The sequence below is a fragment of the Melanotaenia boesemani genome, chromosome 22 (genome assembly GCF_017639745.1).
Source record: "Melanotaenia boesemani isolate fMelBoe1 chromosome 22, fMelBoe1.pri, whole genome shotgun sequence".
Taxonomy (NCBI): domain Eukaryota; kingdom Metazoa; phylum Chordata; class Actinopteri; order Atheriniformes; family Melanotaeniidae; genus Melanotaenia; species Melanotaenia boesemani.
In genome coordinates, this window is record NC_055703.1 from 13,815,779 (window position 1) to 13,833,823 (window position 18,045).

Consider the following 18,045-nt stretch of genomic DNA (forward strand, 5'->3'; position numbering starts at 1 on the left):
GCAGCAGATTTGATCGTTCAAATAAACCCACCCAGGGGGTCCCAGACGGTATCTTGAAGATAAGAGACTGGAATGGCCGTGGCAGCCAGGGGTTAAACCCTGCTATTTCCTGAATGGACAGGAAACAGGAAGTGTGAGTCAGCATTCTTTAAATGCCACACAGAGAGGCATCTTTAAATGTCTCTCTGCATTTAAACCACATGCCCAAAGTGGTTGATGTCTCCACTTTTTTGTCTCCTACTAAATTCATCACTTGTGCATAAAACATGAGACAAATAGTTTTGTTTGTTTGCTTGTTTTTTGTTTTCACTCACTAAAACCATTTTAAATAAGAAATAATGTCAGCGCAGCAACAGTATGAGATCATACAGATTTTTTTATGAAGCTGTGCTTGACTATCCAGTTCAGTCATCAAAACAACATGTAAAAGCCAACGGAATTAAGCCATGCGTGAGTTTGCAGGTTTCTTTAGAAATATATAAATTCAACCTTGGAGAAATTCCAAATGCCACAACAACAGGAAGGGAATTATCGAAAAAAAAAAGTGGGACATCTTTAATCTCCTCTGGGATGCATTAATTCTATTAAATGCAGTCCATCATCAGATAGTGGCCACATGGCTGTCTCTAGGTACTGTATATCAATCTTTCTTATGAAAGCAAGCAAGAATGCACAGAAGTTTAATGGCTTCTTGGACTGCAATCTGCCAAAGGTGCCTTGATAATATGTAATTTACTTTATCGATTATGGAATTGAAATTCAGCCCAAAATGACTAAGCTCCTACTTTTTTTCTACAGTGCATAGATAGATTTAAAACATTCATACCCTTACATTAAAGAAAATGCAAAATTCACAAATAACTGGAGACTGAAGAAAGTAATAATAAATAAAAAATTGCTAAATTCTAATTTAGTGAAATAAGACATTGCTTTTGAATTGAATTATGTTGAAAAGAAAAATTACTTGAGCAGTGGGCCAAAATACCTGTCAACAGGTGCAAAGTCTGATTACAGAAAACAATGATTGCAGTGATTCCCTCAAAGAATTGTTCAACAAAATATTAGTTTATGGGTGACATAAACTAATATTAGTTTAGCATGTTTGTTTGTTTGTCTCTCTCTCTCTCTCTCTCTCTCTCTCTTTCTCTCTCTCTCTCTCTCTATATATATATATATATATATATATTACACAGAGACACAGCTCCATTGATTCAAACCTTTCTATAAGCAATACAGTTGAGATAGCCTGTGAGCTCATACAACACATTAAACAGATTTTAAAAATATTTGGTTGGCAAGTTTTTTCTGAAATACTTTTTTTTTTCTCTCTCTTCTCTGGAGTTGGATCCATTACAAGAGGTTGGCTGTAGATCTATTTTTGTCACAATCTTGAGTAGTGTCTTAAATGGTTCCACAGGTTACCACAAGGTGTCAGTAGTGACACGTCAATAGACTTAAAATGCACGGTTTGGAAGTTGGAAGTGTGCAGCAGGAAAAAAGAGCAAACATTAATGGAAGAAATGATTAAATGAGCAATAAAGCTTGTTTGCTGAGTTAAAAAGTGAGACAATTTTGTTGTAAGTCCAAAAACAAAACTAACTTCATAAACTCTGGACTCACTTTTTGCTCTATTAATCTTTGTTTTAAGTTTTTAGTTGCTAAGATAAAAAATAGTTGCTTTTATGGTCAATATTTCATCAGTATTTGTTGTTGTACTGGTATATAAATTTTAATGTCTAACAAGTAGAAGTCAGATTTCCTCTTCAAACTACAGTAGGGTATATTGTATAACATTAAAACCACTGGTAGCGTATTATTAGCTCATTTATTTTTAATACTAACAATATTTTAAATTATTAGCAAAGGACAAAGCAGTAGTATATTGAATGCAGCATATACTGACACTGAAGTTAGACAGAGGTAATGGAAATAGATACTGGTTAACTTTGTAGAGATAAACTAAAGGAAATTTGTTCTAACCAATTAATTCTTTGTTACAACAATGCTTCTTGGCAATGATTCTTATGGAATTCCTATTTATTCCCTTTTTAAATTTTGTCATATTTGTAAAGGAAACACGCTATAGACTGTTATTTGGTGTCATTTATTGGATGATTGAAATCTGAAGAAACAAGATATAGTGGCAATTTAACAATTGATTCATTTACCAAACAGGGGCCTCAGTGCCATGTGGAAGAACCATACATAGTCATAACAGCCTGGTACCCTCTCGTCATGCTGATCACCAACTTTGTCGCATTCTGCTGTAGGACAGCATCCCATTCTTCAATCAGCATTTGTTGCCAATGTGGTTGTTAGTCACTCTGGCACAAACAACATGCATAAGCTGATCCCATACATGTTCAAGGATGGCTTGGTAACAGACTGTGAAGATATGGGATTGCCACAGATTGCAGAATTTCATTTTGATATTAAGATTTTGTCCTGTGATGACAAGCCTTGTTTTTGAAAACAAAATGTTGGGATTTGTGTTTTTCTTCAGTGACTACATGGCAAAAGTGACTTCCACTATTACGCCCCTTATGATGTCGTTTTCTCACCACATTTTAAATCATTTATGCCTTTTATTTCAATAGCAATATTGAATAATAACTTAGTATTTCTATACCTTGGGTGTAAGTCATGTCATCAGTCTGTCAGCTGATAAACCATTAATAAAGTCTCAAACTGTAGAATAATTGACCAGAAGCTCTGACAAAGGTTGCAAGACCAGCCCATTGTCTCCCTCTGTGCATGACTACTGCCTTAGAAGAATAATGATGATTTGTACACTGATTAATGGCTGATCCCAGCAGAAGGCAACATATCATTAGCATGTGTTGAGGGTAACCCAGCTCTGTCCTCTGGTACAAAAACCAACACGTCACCACAGATGAAAAAGAGATGGGCTTTCATCTTCTAATAATGTTTACAACTGTGTTCATTTTGCATTGTGCTCCTTATAAACATGCTTTCTCTCCGGGGCTTTGATGTCAGTCAGTTAATGAAGTCCATCAATCACTAGTGTGGTCTAGTAGATGTGAGGGCTCTTGAAACAATTACAACAGAATATGTCTATGAAACATTTTGCAAAATGTGCATATAGTTAATAGGCTATTAATCCATCACAATCCAGCTGCAGGGGCAGTCTTCATGCACTTTTCATGAACTTCTTTAAAAAATCTATAAATAGTAAGAGATGTCTCCTGAGCTCTGCTGAAAATCAGTGAGGCCAGTTCAGATAAAAAGAAAAATGCTAATGCTGTGCATCAGATGTCATCGCCACCTTTGAGAAGGACTCTGCAGCATATATGTTTCCTTAACAGCTGAAGGAAGTCTCCTGCAAGTCAGCACTGGGCACTTAACCACAGCAGAAAGTTGGGAAAATAGAGACAAAAATAGAGAGGTGAGCAATTTTACTTGGCTGTTAGAATTTACTAAACCTGCTCCTTTTCATTTTAACCAAAATTAAATTTTGTCCCCGGGGAACTAAAGTTAATGGAATTTGCAGTGATGAAGCCAATACAAAAGAAATTTATGAACATCTGCTTCCTCCCTTTGTATTGATTGTGAGGAATTTGGGAAACCATCTGTTAGATCTTTATTTTCTCTTGATTTATGAGCGTATGTCATTTCATTGTATTGAGCAAGAACCCCCACATTGCTTCTAAATTATTCTGGTAATTGACCACCATGGTTGTGCTCAATGATGAGTCAAGGGCACTAGTAACAGGGAAATTTAATCATATGTTTGCTGGTGCAGTAAAATGTACTGAAAAATACTGCTGGCCTACACACTGTAGGCTGAAATATGACCATTCAATGTTCTCACAGACTTTCTGTCCATGTTGTTAAGCTTTACAGGATGGTTAGTTTTTAGAACAACTGCTCATTAAGAATCAAAATATTTAATCCTGATATGATTGGGAGGATCTTTCTTTCTACTAAATGCACAGTACATAACATGACGTAAACCTTTCATTTTGCAGTTGCGCACTTACACAGCTGCAGACTTATGTAACATATATCCTGCATCAAGTTTTATGTTAGCTTACCAGTGGGCAGCTCATCTCTTACTCATTAGTATGCAGAGTTGTTCCCCTAACCATTTTCAAATCCCCACTGTCCATATATTTTTTCTACCAGGGCTTTATGTATTTAATGTAAATTGCCACATCCTATGTGTGGTTTTGACCTTGGGAGGTGGAAGGAGAAAAAAAGCAAGTGAAAGTGAAGATACTGGTAGTCTGAATGGAGGTCCACAGTCTCATTTTACTCTACAACACTGAAGTTATGCAGAGTGCTTACTGTAATTATACTGTAATGGTGATTAACACATTACATAACTGCTATGCTTTATGCCAAAAAACTCTGAACTTTAGAAAGTGTCATCCAAAACAGCACTTAAAAACGTACACTGTAGGTATTTGAGCCATCACGGAGATGGATAAAATTAGCTACAAATAGTCTGTTTCACTTTTTAAATCCCTGGTATCTCTCTGTCTTCCCATTACTTATAAAGTTCTTTTACTGGACGCTACACCCAAAGCAATTAACATTTTGAGTCTTTCTCCTACCAGGCGAATCAATTCTGGGAACTTTTCACCCTGGTTCTCCGAAGATCTTGTTTAAAAGTTTTCTAACTATAGATGATAAAGAAGAAAAAGTCATGTAAAAATGGTGAAGTGTAAAGATATACAGGGTGCAGAACAAAGAGACTGTCTGATCTGCAAAAACTCATCTTCTCTTTTATTTTGTTTTCACAAATGTAAGATTTTTGAGACACCACACAAATAAAGTTTTTTTTTTCTGTGTGACAAAGGTAAGATTAAATACAACATCCAAGTAATCTGAAGGTGAATCATTGCTATAGATATCTAATGACATTTCTTCAGCTAGACTAAAATTCTGAATAAATCTTATGGATTTTACTTCACACTTTGCAGATGGTTTATTCCTCCTTGAGGCCAATCCAATATCATGAAAAATATTGAAACAGTCAGGAAAGCTTTATGTACTGATTTGTTTTCACAGACACATTTTTGCCATTTTTTATGCTCTAAATACACAGTGAAACACACCATAACTACATTATGTAAAATATTCATGAAATGATTGTTGCATCACATTCAAGTCTGTTGGAGGTTTTAAGTCTTGAGTGGAGAAACTCTAGCAGAGGTTTCGGTTCAGGTCATCTAAAAGGGTTTTCTTTATCTACTTTTAGGGGTTTTAGAAAATTAGAATATGTTTTAGGTCAAATTAAACCAGAAACAGAACAAAAAGCACCACTTGATGCACAAAAAACTATTCCAAAATAATTACATATTCTATGCAAAAAGAAATGTATAAATACCAAATATTATAGAATCAATACTAATGAATTATATTCCATTTAAAATATATTAAATCAAGACATGTGGTACGATATGTGAGTAGGCGTTTTTGACAGAGCTGAGCGGGAACATCAAAGAAGAACTACCTCCTTTCATAGATTTAATGAATCATCACTTCAGTTTTTTTGAAAACTCTAAACCCTATTAAGATCCACATCAACATTCAAGCTGTTCTATATTACAATAAATATCATATTTCAGTCAGCTGCTGACTGACATCTTATAAAATGCCGTCCATATCCATGTGACATGAAAGTCAAACAAAACAGAAACACCTTTTCATGCAGTGTATAAAGTGTTTGCTTTGTGTGCTTTAATACTCTAAAATCTAGAGTGTATGTTTTATTGGCAGTGCAACAAATATTGCTCCCACACACAGAGTGCAAAGCATGTGCACAGATAATTTTACTTTTTGGCAGTTTATTACACAGCGAATACAGCAACCATCCTCATTGAGGAATAAACATCTGAAAAACAAGGGTTACCTGCATTTTGGGGTAATATGTAGAAAAAGAAACTACAATGCTCACAATTATAGTGAATGATAATCACACCAAGTAAAATACAAAGTATGCTTGGTGGTGCTTTGCAAGATCATTAATCCATCAGTTAGAGCAGAGCATGGTTAGCTTATACTGATCAGCCATGATATTGTCACTACTTGCCTACTAAGCAGGTCCTCATTATGCAGTTACATGCTGGTGCCAGGAGATTAGCAAACAAATGTGTGTAACAAGAATCTGAACTTGTATGATAACTTTTAAGTTACACAAAAGGACAAAACATGTAAGACCCTCTGCAAAAAAATTGCACCTGTATGTCAAATTTTCACCTGCAGAAGGTTTTACACTCAATCTTTTTTTTAATGCTAAGTCACAGAAAAATATTCACAAATGTGTACAGTTATGTTTACACGGACAGATTTACAACAAACAACTTAATGTTTAGTCTAATTTATTTATTTTTTTGCTTGTGTTAATTTTTTTGTTTCAGCCTCAGTTTAGTGATTACATTTTCTTGAATCTGTTGCTGCAAGCACACAAATCTGCTCTCATGAATCTGCTCTCACACATCACAGCATGATGAAACTGCTCTCTGACTTTTGGCACATTTGTTGTGAGATATTTGTGCCAAAACTAACTTGTGTCTGAAGATGTGAGAGCAGAGCAGGTAGGTGGGGTAGGGTAAGGGAGGGAGGAAGTGTAGCGAACAGCTTGGACTCTTGTTCTCGCCTTGTTCTCATAGCCTCCCTAAAGGAGTTTGCTCTCCCAACAATGGTGATTGGTCTACAGAATATCAACAAAGGTGGTAAATGTCTATGAATGACAGGAGGGTTTTTTTAAGCCAAACATTTTGTGACAAAATGAGCAGCATTATCCACATTCAAACACACTACCTGTAGGTTTATGCTGTGGCTGTTCAGTGTATATTTTCCTATTTTTCCACCCATTTATTTAATTCCTTGTGGTAAATCTTCTATGCGATTAAAGATTCTGTGTTTTTTATTTTATTTTATTTTTTATTGTTTTTTTTTTTAGCATTGTAAGATTTATTTACAATTTACTTCTATATATCCAGACTGCTTTCAGCCTGGATCTATAGAAAGAAAGACATTTTTGTCTGCATGATTAAGAGTCTCTCAAATGCAATATCACAGTATTTAGTTAACTCAGTGGTTCCCAAAATCTTTCTGCTGGGCCCCTTTTCATCAACAACAATGATGTCAGGGCCCCTCGATCCCACTACCACATGCACCCTCATGCAAAGAAATGTACAAACAAATGTGCCATGAAATAACCTCTAGTTTATTGGCTGCTACTCTGTTTACTGTAATTTAAACCACGTCAGTGGCAGAAGAAATCAGTTCTTCTGCTGTAGTGTTGTATAGTGTTTTAAACAGGACAATTTGCAAACTTCAGGTGCATTGAGTTTTCAATGAGACAGATGATGCTTTATTAAAACAACAATGCTATATATGACAGTTGAGTAATTTATTTCTAAAGTAATCAACAGGCTTTTCTGTGTTCAGGATGAGACGTCCCCAAGTGGTTTTGTAACTTGTTTAGCTTCATACTGGCAGATGCTAATATTTGGAAACATACAACAGTCTCTCGTCATTACCTACCATTGACCATTACCATTACTCGACCATTACCTGGTCCAGCCTAGGGCAAGATATGCCTCATCATATTTTCTTCTTTTTTTATTTTTTATGTTTTTGGTGGTTGAAATCTTTGTTGTTGATTCATCACTGTTTACCCATACTTTCACAAATTTGTCTATTTGTTGCAAGCAGTGCAATAACTAAGTTTTATGTAGCCTGCAGGATGTTTTGTAGTTATAAAAGCTGAAAGCTACATAACTGTAAGATACAGATCAGCCAGCTGTCTTTTGGTTTGCAGTTAAACTTAATAACGAAGTGGAACTAAAATGCAACCCAGTGCACAAATTGAAAAGACAGAGAAAAAAATGAAATAAAATCTGTTGAAGCATCAGTGACACAGTGGAACCTCCATATTTACACAGACTTTCCATGAAAGACAATATTCACAAAAAAAGCAATACAGTTATTGCAGCCTACAATAGAATCACACTTCAGTTTCTTTGTTATGGTTTAGCTCTTTTAGATATGAATGCCATGGAAAAGTCAGCAAACCCTGAACAGCTGTCATGGCAACTACACGATCTCAAACATCTAGGTTAAAAGTTTTAACCTAGAGAAAAGTCGTTTTTTCTTTATTTTTAAACATATATGTTTGATGCTGTTGATCATGAAGAAGACAAAAACACTGGATCGCACAAGCAACTGTAATAGAAAGAAAATCAATCATTTATATCATAAATAAATTTAATTTCGCTTGTTTATTTTGCAAAGAAAACTATATCACCGGAACATTTGATGACTCCTTCCTTGTACCGCCAGATTCATTATACAAGAGATCTGCATTGAAACGTTTGTCCCATGAGGCATTGCATTCAGATATCAGCGTGATTCATCTTCCTGATTACACGATGTGTCCTAGGGCTATGCGCAGTGTATGATGGGTGAGAGGTGCATCGACCTGCTGCTGTTTGTGCACAGAGTACAAAGCAAATAGTAGATAAACTCTCCCTGGTTATTATTTATTTATAATTCCCACTGTAGTGAATGAAGGGTTGCAATAGTACAAGACGACAGGGGGTGTATATTTATGCCTATATCCAGACTGACTGGTGTTTTGCAGAAAATGAATTTACTCACATGCACAGCAACATATCACACCCTCGACCTTTAGCTGTAAATATAAGATTCTGTTACTGATACTGAAAATTTAAAGCAGATGGAGGGGCACGCTGCAGTGTGAGTGGTGGCCAGAGCTCAGGTGGGCGTATCCGTGCTGCTTGGCTCTGATGACACGTGGATGATGAATCAATGTTTTTTTTTTTTTTTTTTTTTGCGCGTGCACTAGAGTTAGGAACCAGTGGTCTTTCTGGCTTGTCGACCGCAGGACGACCAAACCCCGCGCCCGTGCTGTGCAGCAAGGGGGGCAGATTAAAAACTTAGGCGCTGTCCATGGTGCTGAATCGCCCCTCGGTGTCCCTGTGAATCTGAGCGGGGACCGACACCATCTTTTCTGCGTGACCTGTTCGCACCTGAGCTTACGGATGATCGATCACCCCACGGATAATGGAGGTTCACAGTTTCAGCCGCCAGATTTAGTCAGAGGTTGGACTGTCTCAGTTTGCATGAGATCATAAATGATGGACTCGGGGAATTGAAGGCTGAGTGAACAGTCGGAAGGACAAAATGTTTGAGAAGACATCGTTTGTTGTCACGTACTTTCACAGGTTATCGCTTCACTGACCAGCTCGAGCCAGACTGAGCCAACAACCGTTCATTCACTCATTCACAAGGAATTCCAGCACGTTATTTACAAAAAATGATCTACTGTAATTTAGTTACCCTTCAGTAATATATTTGCATTCTTTGTAATCTAAGAAGAGCAAGTAAACCCTCCAAGGCATGGCTCGTCTGCTTGTTTTGGTAAACTCCATGATCCTGTTGCTCTTTGTCAGCGACATATTCTTGGTTGGAGCAAGTAAGTGATCCTCTTAAGCCTTTTTGTAGCTGTGTAAAATGCACTATTACTCAAACCATTAGGGCTTTTTATATACTTGATTATGAACTTAATGCCGTCACCCACTCATAGACACAGACTAAGATTTAAATTTTTAGATATTTTGTTATTCAAATAGGTAAGCCTCAGGTTTATCCATACATTATAATAACATCAATTCTAGTAAAGACTGTGTGTGCACAAGCTGAGTCCTATGCCTTTATACTGATACTTTTAATCACTTTCTATAGATAATCATAAATTATATTCCAACATGTAATCTGCCTTTTAATTACATTACAAATTTGTTGAAAAAATAAAGCAAGCAACAGGTATAACTCATGAGAAAATCTACACTACAGTCATCATTAAGCATGACCCTAGTATATTAACTGGCGAAATACTTTTTCTGTATCTTGTTAGACTAAAGGTGCACACTTTTAAACCTTGCAGCTTTTAAGTGAGGTTAGACCGTCCAGTTCTCTGGATTAGTGTGCTATAGAGACACCAGTTGCAGAGCCAGCACTGGCATTATAGTGAGCTGCAGCAAGAGACAGATCACCCAGCTTAAACCATTTATCAGCTCGTTTATAAAGATTAAATTGTGCTGCATTTGCATTCAGTGCACCTCAAGGTTTGTATCAAAAATGCTATTTATGACACTTTTGTGAAATGACACAACTTGTCACAGAAACCTCCTGTGCCTCTGTGTGCATGCATCCAAAATATATCTGTCTTTGTATCTGTCTTTCTACCTCTATCACTTCCTCTTTAGCTCTCAAAGGAACTGAATACTACATGTGATAGTGCCTTGAGAGTATAAGATTGGCACTTCATTCTTTCTGTGGGTGTGTGTGCTGTCTCAAACAAATATTCAGAGAATTTCTCATCATCTGTGCTGATATGTTATGTGTCAGGAGCATTTCTGATTTGTTTGGCATGGGGAAAAGATGATATTCAAATAAAAAGCACTTACAAATTTAAATCTGGCTGCTGCAACAAGCTTTAAAGTAAATTTAAATAAATGTTAAATAATTACCGACTGGCTTTTGCATTCCCAGAGTCTAAGGCCTTCACGGTGACAGGCCATTTAGAGGGAAGTCTAAATTAGCTGTGTTGTTCTTTATTTCATGGCAATGTTGTTCATTTAAATTTGAATCATGCAAAAATATGTAGCATCTTAGTTAAGGCTATCAGTGGAATTTGAATGTCTTGAAAGTGACACAAAAATTAGCTAATAATGATTAAATGTGACATATTAAAACACAGCTTGCTTTAATCTCACCCCTTGAAATTTGTTGAGCCTTTCATTCATTCATTAAGCCATCTCGTCCACACAATTCATGATCATAGGGCAATGTGCAAGATACGCTTTATAAATTTGTAGTTTTAAAATGTGCATATTTGTAAAACATGCATATTTGACATTTGTTCCAGATTTATTTATGATTTAATATAATTATTAAGATAACAAAACAGTCCACACAAGGTTTTATTTTACATTGTGCACAATTTAACAAGAAATACTTTAATATTTGTAACTTTATATATACTTATTCAGACACAATCTAAAAACAAGCACACCAGAAAATGAATTCCACATGAGGCTTAACCAGAGCTTCAGACACAAAACAAATGTGAATTAAGATTTATTGGAGATAGTGGATGGCCAGGCTCAAATCAAATTGGCAATCTGCTGTTCGTAAACATGGTGACACCTTCTTGACAAATGGTGGTTATGTATGAGAGCTGAATTGATTAGAATGATAGACAATATTTGCTGATGGTGTTGTAATTTTATCTGCTGTCAAATGGATTATATTTTAAACACACACACTCACATGACACGATGTGGGCTGACAAAAGAGATTTCAAATTTTACAGCAATTTTGAGCACCATTCAGTGACTCATACTTGTTGGTCTCTTTGTTGGCTGCCTGAATAACTGGTAAACACCAACTGTAGGTGGCTACAGAACGATTAAAAACCTTTATTGTTATAAACTTGTCCATAAATCAGCTCTGGTATGCCACTGCATGCTGGACTTTATTGTTCTGGGATGATGAATTTGTTGGCTTGCTACTGAAAACATTAGAGTTTGGCTAGCGAATACATTAGACCTTAGACATGCACTGATCTCACTGCTGTTTCATGTCATACTAGTTCAACATAAATGAAGTGACAGTAAATACTGTCTTGGCTTTGAAATGCACTGAAAAAAGTAGGATTCAGTCTTACTTTTTTGTGAAAAGATGATAAAGGAGCTTACCACTATTTAGAAGAAAATCCCCTTAATATGCTTTCATCTACATGGCAACTCCATACAGATGAACTTCTTGGTAAATGTAATTATAGAATAAACAATTTAAGATCATAAAGTGTCATATGTGATAGAAAGTCTATTCAAATGTAGTAAGGGGGCAGACAGAGCTGCAGCTGAGATTAAAAGTAGCATGATATTGCTTAAGAGTCTACCTATGAGGAGACTTGCAACACTGTTAGCAGCTGTTAAGACAACCTCCTGCAGTGTAGAGGAGAACTACCCACGAGTCTGATAAACATTCAGTTGAAGCTGTTTGCAGACTGACTGGGCAACACATCAAAAACTTGAGGCAACTTGTGAGTTACTGTCAGTATGAAAGATGTTAGTGAATACAATATTTCATTGAGGAATTAGACATAAAAAACAGTAATTATTAAAAAGGGATTACATTTCAAGTACCCTTTTAAACTGTCACAAGCTTAGAGGCAATTGCAATTTGATTAATTGTGCAGGGACATGGGGACCATTCCCTGGTAAACTACTGTTTTGCCTTTTAAATCTGTTTGAAGCACAATGAATTATGTGCCTTTGAAAGTTTTATTATGTTGTTATTGAACTGACCAATTACTCTGACCATTTATAACTACTCAATAATGAGTTGAGTCCTCATTCATGCCAGATTTGATTTAGTTTTTAAAGTACCATCAGTTTTTACCTTTATTTTATACATTTGCACAATAATAGATGAAAGATGCTCTTTCTCACACCGAAAAGGGAAACAATTACATAACTCTTTAAAATATCAGGTTGAAAAGAATAAAACTTGAGCTGTTGTGCTGTCTGTAGGACCATATCTACCATCAGAAATATGTTTCATGAACATATTTGGATGTTAAATTAAAAAAATGCAAGAAGCACAGAGCATAAAATGAGCAGTTATAACGACACACCAGCATATGAAAAGTGTTATATTTTGGAGCACATAATGTGTCTTTTAAAGTGATAAAAGTTTTAAAATCAATCAATAAGGCACAACAAACTCATCAACCAAAAGAGGGAAGAATAAAAATGTATGGTATATCATTTAAACCTAAATGTAAAGATTGTACAAATACAGTATTCCAGGTGTTAATCCTGACAATAAAACAACATTAATAACAATAAATGATTCAACAATGATGGCAACAATTATAATGTGATTACTTCAAAAATTGTTTTGTTGTAATACTGGATGCATTTATGTTGTTCTCTGTTGTTTTCTTCAAATTCCAAACAGTAGTTGGTAGAAGGTCTGAGGGGCAGCTACTGGCTGAAGAAAGATGGTTTAAGTCTTATCTGTGCTCACAGATGTCACTATCTGTGCTCAGCATTGACTAACCTCAGATCAGTAGAGAAAGCAGAATTACACATGCTTGTCTTAATGTTATAGATCATACCCAACTGTTATCAAAGCAATAATGAATGATGGAATTAGGCATTAACACAGGAAATGCTTATTTTTTAGGTTAATTGTTCTGATATAACAGAACAGTTAACTTGTGATCTCAAGATAACAGCATCCAAAGGGGCATCTGCAGTGATGGCCTTTCTACACTTCCATGGAAGTTGAGTTAAATTGTTATCTCAGGATAACAAACACCTTTTCTTCAGATAACATGCTAATTCCTGTTGTTTTGTAAAAGTATCACTTTTGGTTTGCTGAGATAACTGGTTAATTATTTCTAAAAGCTACAATTATTGCCAGGAAGAAAATGTATTAACACACGTATGTCCCAACTTATTGTTATAAATTCTTCCCAGTTGTGACAATGTATGATCAAATTAGGTGTTAACATATAAAAAACTAATTTTCGAGCTCACATTGGTCACCTAGTGATCTTGACAAAACAAAGCGTATTATCCTGGTAATAATAATTGGTGATCATGTTATGTTATAATCTATGGTTATCTCAAAAAAACAAACAGCAGATTTCTCTAAATAATGAAATCAGTAAACTTCTTATGAGCTTTGGGATCTCATGGTAATAAAATGATTAACTTGTCATCTTAAAATAACAGCATCAAAATTAATAATTGCAGACATGGTCAGTCTTACCATCCATATCCATAAATTAAAGTTTAAGTAACATTTTTCAGTTTTTATCCATCCATCCATTATCTGCCACTTATCCTGAGTCGGGTTGCGGGGGCAGCTACCTAAGCAGGGAAACCCAGACTTCCCTCTCCCCGGCCACATTCACCAGCTCATCCGGGAGGATCCCGAGGCGTTCCCAGGCCAGCTGCGAGATGTAGTCCATCCAGCGTGTCCTGGGTCTTCTCCAGGGCCTCTTTCCGGTGGGACGTGCCCGGAGCACCTCACCAGGGAGGCATCCAGGAAGCATCCTGACCAGATGCCTGAGCCACCTCATCTGGCTCCTCTCGATGCGGAGGAGCAGCGACTCTACTCTGAGCCCCTCCTGGATCACCGAGCTTCTCACTCTATCCCTAAGGGAGAGCCCGGCTACCCTGCGGAGAAAACTCATTTCGGCCGCTTGTTTTCGCGATCATGTTCTTTTGGTCACTACCCACAGCTTGTGACCATAGGTGGGGGTAGGAACATAGATCGACTGGTAAATTGAGAACTTTGCCTTTTGGCTCAGCTCCCTCTTCACCACGACAGACCAATGCAGAGTCTGTATCACTGCAGATGTCGCACCAATCCTCCTGTCGATCTCCCACTCCACCCTTCTCTCACTCGTGATCAAGACCCTGAGATAAGTGAACTCCTCCACTTGGAGCAGGACCTCATTGCCGACCCGAAGAAGGCACTCCACCCTTTTTCGGCTGAGGACCATGGTCTCGGATTTGGAGGTGCTGATTCTCATCCCAGCCGCTTCATACTTGGCTGCGAATCACTCCAGTGAGAGCTGAAGATCACTGCCTGATGAAGCCAACAGAACCACATCATTCACAAAGAGTAGAGACCCAATCCTGAGGCCACCGAACCAGATCCCCTCAACCCCTCGGCTGAGCCTAGAAATTCTGTCTATAAAAGTTATGAACAGAATTGGTGACAAAGGGCAACCTTGGAGTCCAACCCTTACCAGAAACAATTCTGATTTACTGCCGGCGATGTGGACCAAGTTCTGACACTGGTCGTACAGGGACCGGACAGCTTGTACAAGGGTGTCCGGCACTCCATACCCTCGGAGTACACCGACAGGAGTCCCCAAGGGACACGGTCAAATGCCTTCTCCAAGTCCACAAAGAACATGTAGACTGGTTGAGCGAACTACCATGCCCTCTCCAAGACTCTGAAGAGAGTGTAGAGCTGGTCCAGTGTTCCATGACGGGGACGAAAACCACACTGCTTCTCCTCAATCCGAGGTTCAACTATTCGATGGACCCTCCTCTCCAGCTCCCCTGAATAGACCTTACCAGGGAGGCTGAGGAGTGTGATCGCCCTGTAGTTGGAGCACACCCTTTGGTCCCCCGTTTTGAAGAGGGGGACCACCACGTCCACGCGATGCTGCAGAGGCGTGTCAGTCAAAACAGTTCTACAGCATCCAGAGCCTTAAGGAACTCTGAGCGGACCTCATCCACCCCTGGAGCCCTGCCACTGAGGAGCTTTTTAACCATCTCAGCGACCTCAGCCCCAGAGATGGGAGAGCCAACATCAGGGCCCTCAGACTCTGCTTTCTCATCGGAAGACATGTTTGTAGGATTGAGAAGGTCTTCGAAGTATTCCCTCCACCACCTCACAACATCCCAAGTTGGGGTCAGCAGCCCCCCATCCCCACTGTACACAGTGTTGGTGGAACATTGCTTTCCCCTCTTGAACTTCCGGATAGTGGACCAGAATCTCCTCGAAGCCGTCTGGAAGTCATTCTCCATGGCCTCTCCAAACTCCTCCCATGCCTGAGTTTTTGCCTTAGTGACCGCCGAAGCTGGGTTCCGCTTAGCCTGCCGATACCCATCAGAGTCCCACAGGCCAAAAAGGCCCGGTAGGACTCCTTCTTCAGCTTGATGGCATCCCCTACTGATGGTATCCACCAACAAGTTTGGGGGTTACCGGCTCAACAGGCACCGATGATGAACTTGTAGCCACAGCTGCGGATGGCTGCCTCAACAGCAGAGGCACAGAACACAGCCCACTCAGACTCAATGTCCCCCGCCTCACCCAGGACATGGTTGAAGCTCTGTCGGAGATGGGAGTTGAAACTCTGTCTGACAGGGGACTCAGCCAGATGTTCCCAGCAGACCCTCACAACACGCTTAGGTGTGCCTGGCCTGACCAGCATCCTCCCCCCCCATTTGAGCCAACTCACCACCAGGTGGTGATCAGTTGACAGCTCCGCCCCATCTGAGTGTCCAAGACATGCGGCCGCAAGTCTGACGATATGACTATAAAGTCAATCATCGTACTGCGGCCTAGCGTGTCCTGGTGCCAAGTGCACATGTGGACACTCTTATGCCTGAACAAGGTGTTTGTTATGGACAATCCATGACAATGATCAGATCAGGGGGGTCATTCCTCCCAATCACGCCCCTCCAGGTCTCGCTGTCATTGCCCATGTGGGCATTGAAGTCCCCCAGCAGAACGAGGGAGTCCCTGGAAGGAGTGCTCTCCGACACCCCCTCTAAGGACTCCAAAAAGGGTGGGTACTCTGAACTGCTGTTTGGTGCATAAGCACAAACAACAGAGGCTTGTCCTGTCATACTGCAGAGTGTTCCCCTCATAATCTAAGATCTAATCTAAAATTGGGTGCAGTGTGAGCTGGGCAGCTCACACTGCACCCAACCCCTGTGGCCCCTCCTGCAGTTGGTGAGCCCACGGGGGATTTTTTCAGTTTTGTAAGTATAAATTGCAAATGTGATTTTTTTTTTTTTTTTTTTTTTTGTGATATCATTAAAAGATTTTAGATTATGAGGGGAACACTCTGCAGTATGACAGGACAAGCCTCTGTAAGTTGTTAAAAGAAGCATTATGCAACAATAAAGTAAAAAAGCCACTGTTGCAGCTTCTTAAAAAAAGTTTATTGTATCAAGTTCAAAACTTGTCAGCTTTAGCATCTAAAATTGTCATTGTACTGTCTTAGATTGGTCAATATCCTTTAAAAATTACTGACTTGGCTATCATACAAGAACACAAAAATGACACAGTCCACCAGTATGACACATTTTTAAGGAATTTATATATTTAACCTAAACAGAAATCCATAGATTAACCAAATCTATGTATTTTATTTATTTGCTTCTAGCTGTAACTATTAAGTACAGAAATAATAAAATGCAGATGGTGCTCCTAAATCTAAATCTAAATCTAAATCTAAATCTAAATCTAAATCTAAATCTAAATCTAAATCCAACATGTCATTTAAACTCCAATTTTTATTTACTCATGTCTCATTTTAACATTTCTATTAAATTATTTTGATAATTTATTTTGAATACCTAGGCTTTCTTAATGCAATAATTCAAAACTTTTGTTGTGTGACCATAAAAACATTTCCAGTCACTGTTGGTGTGAATGTGTACGCTGCCAGTAAACTATTAGGCAACTGTGCTGTGCAAGCAAATATAGAGGTCACAGTATAAGATGCTACAGCCTTATATGTGGCTCTGGTAAATTTAACCTGGGCTCTTTTCCATTAGACATTGCGGCCATTCAGAGATCCAGCAGCACTCTGGCTATTTCTCTATGTGCACTCTCGCTAATGTACAGGGCTTTAGCTATATGTTATGATTCATCCAGGCAGTGCTCCCACATCCCAAGACAATCTAACCATTTATTTGCACTGACACACACCTCTTCCTTTGTGACCTTTTGCTGTTTAATTTCAGATCTTACATAACATGCGAAGTGGAGTGCTGCTTAGTCAGTGGCAGAAAGAATTTTAAGTATCTGCAATGACAATTAGCACTGCTAAGGACAATATCAACTATGCAAAAGGGATACATTTGAAAGAGAGATGGACAGTTCAATTAAAGTTTTTTTTTATTTAAAAATCCTGCTGTTTAGGATTATAAAAACATAGCACTGCTTTTTACTTATGAGCCACTAAAGTAGTAAATCAAGTGCAAAATTATGTCAATGTTTACATGGAAAAATATCTTATTCTTTGTTTTACAGTCACCTTACACAAACACTTCAAGTTGAAAATATGTCTTACTTAACAGCCTGTAATGGAAACACCAGCATATAGGAAGAGGGCACTTACACATTAAGAATGATTCATGACTGGTTTCTACTGAGCTGTCACTTCCTCCATCACCAGTAAATGATCCGCAGGCAATGCATCATGAATAGTGG

At 38.2% G+C, this 18,045-nt stretch overlaps 1 protein-coding gene across 1 annotated transcript in view; it reads left to right on the forward strand.

Moving 5' to 3' along the window:
• The first annotated feature begins 8,837 nt into the window (after window positions 1–8,837).
• Window positions 8,838–18,045, forward strand: part of fndc4a (fibronectin type III domain containing 4a) — a 30,431-nt gene continuing 21,223 nt past the window's right edge. The window contains exon 1 of the mRNA XM_041975016.1: window positions 8,838–9,472. Within this exon, the coding sequence (XP_041830950.1) occupies window positions 9,397–9,472 (76 nt within the window). The 5' untranslated portion in view covers window positions 8,838–9,396. The remainder of the gene's footprint in view (window positions 9,473–18,045) is intronic.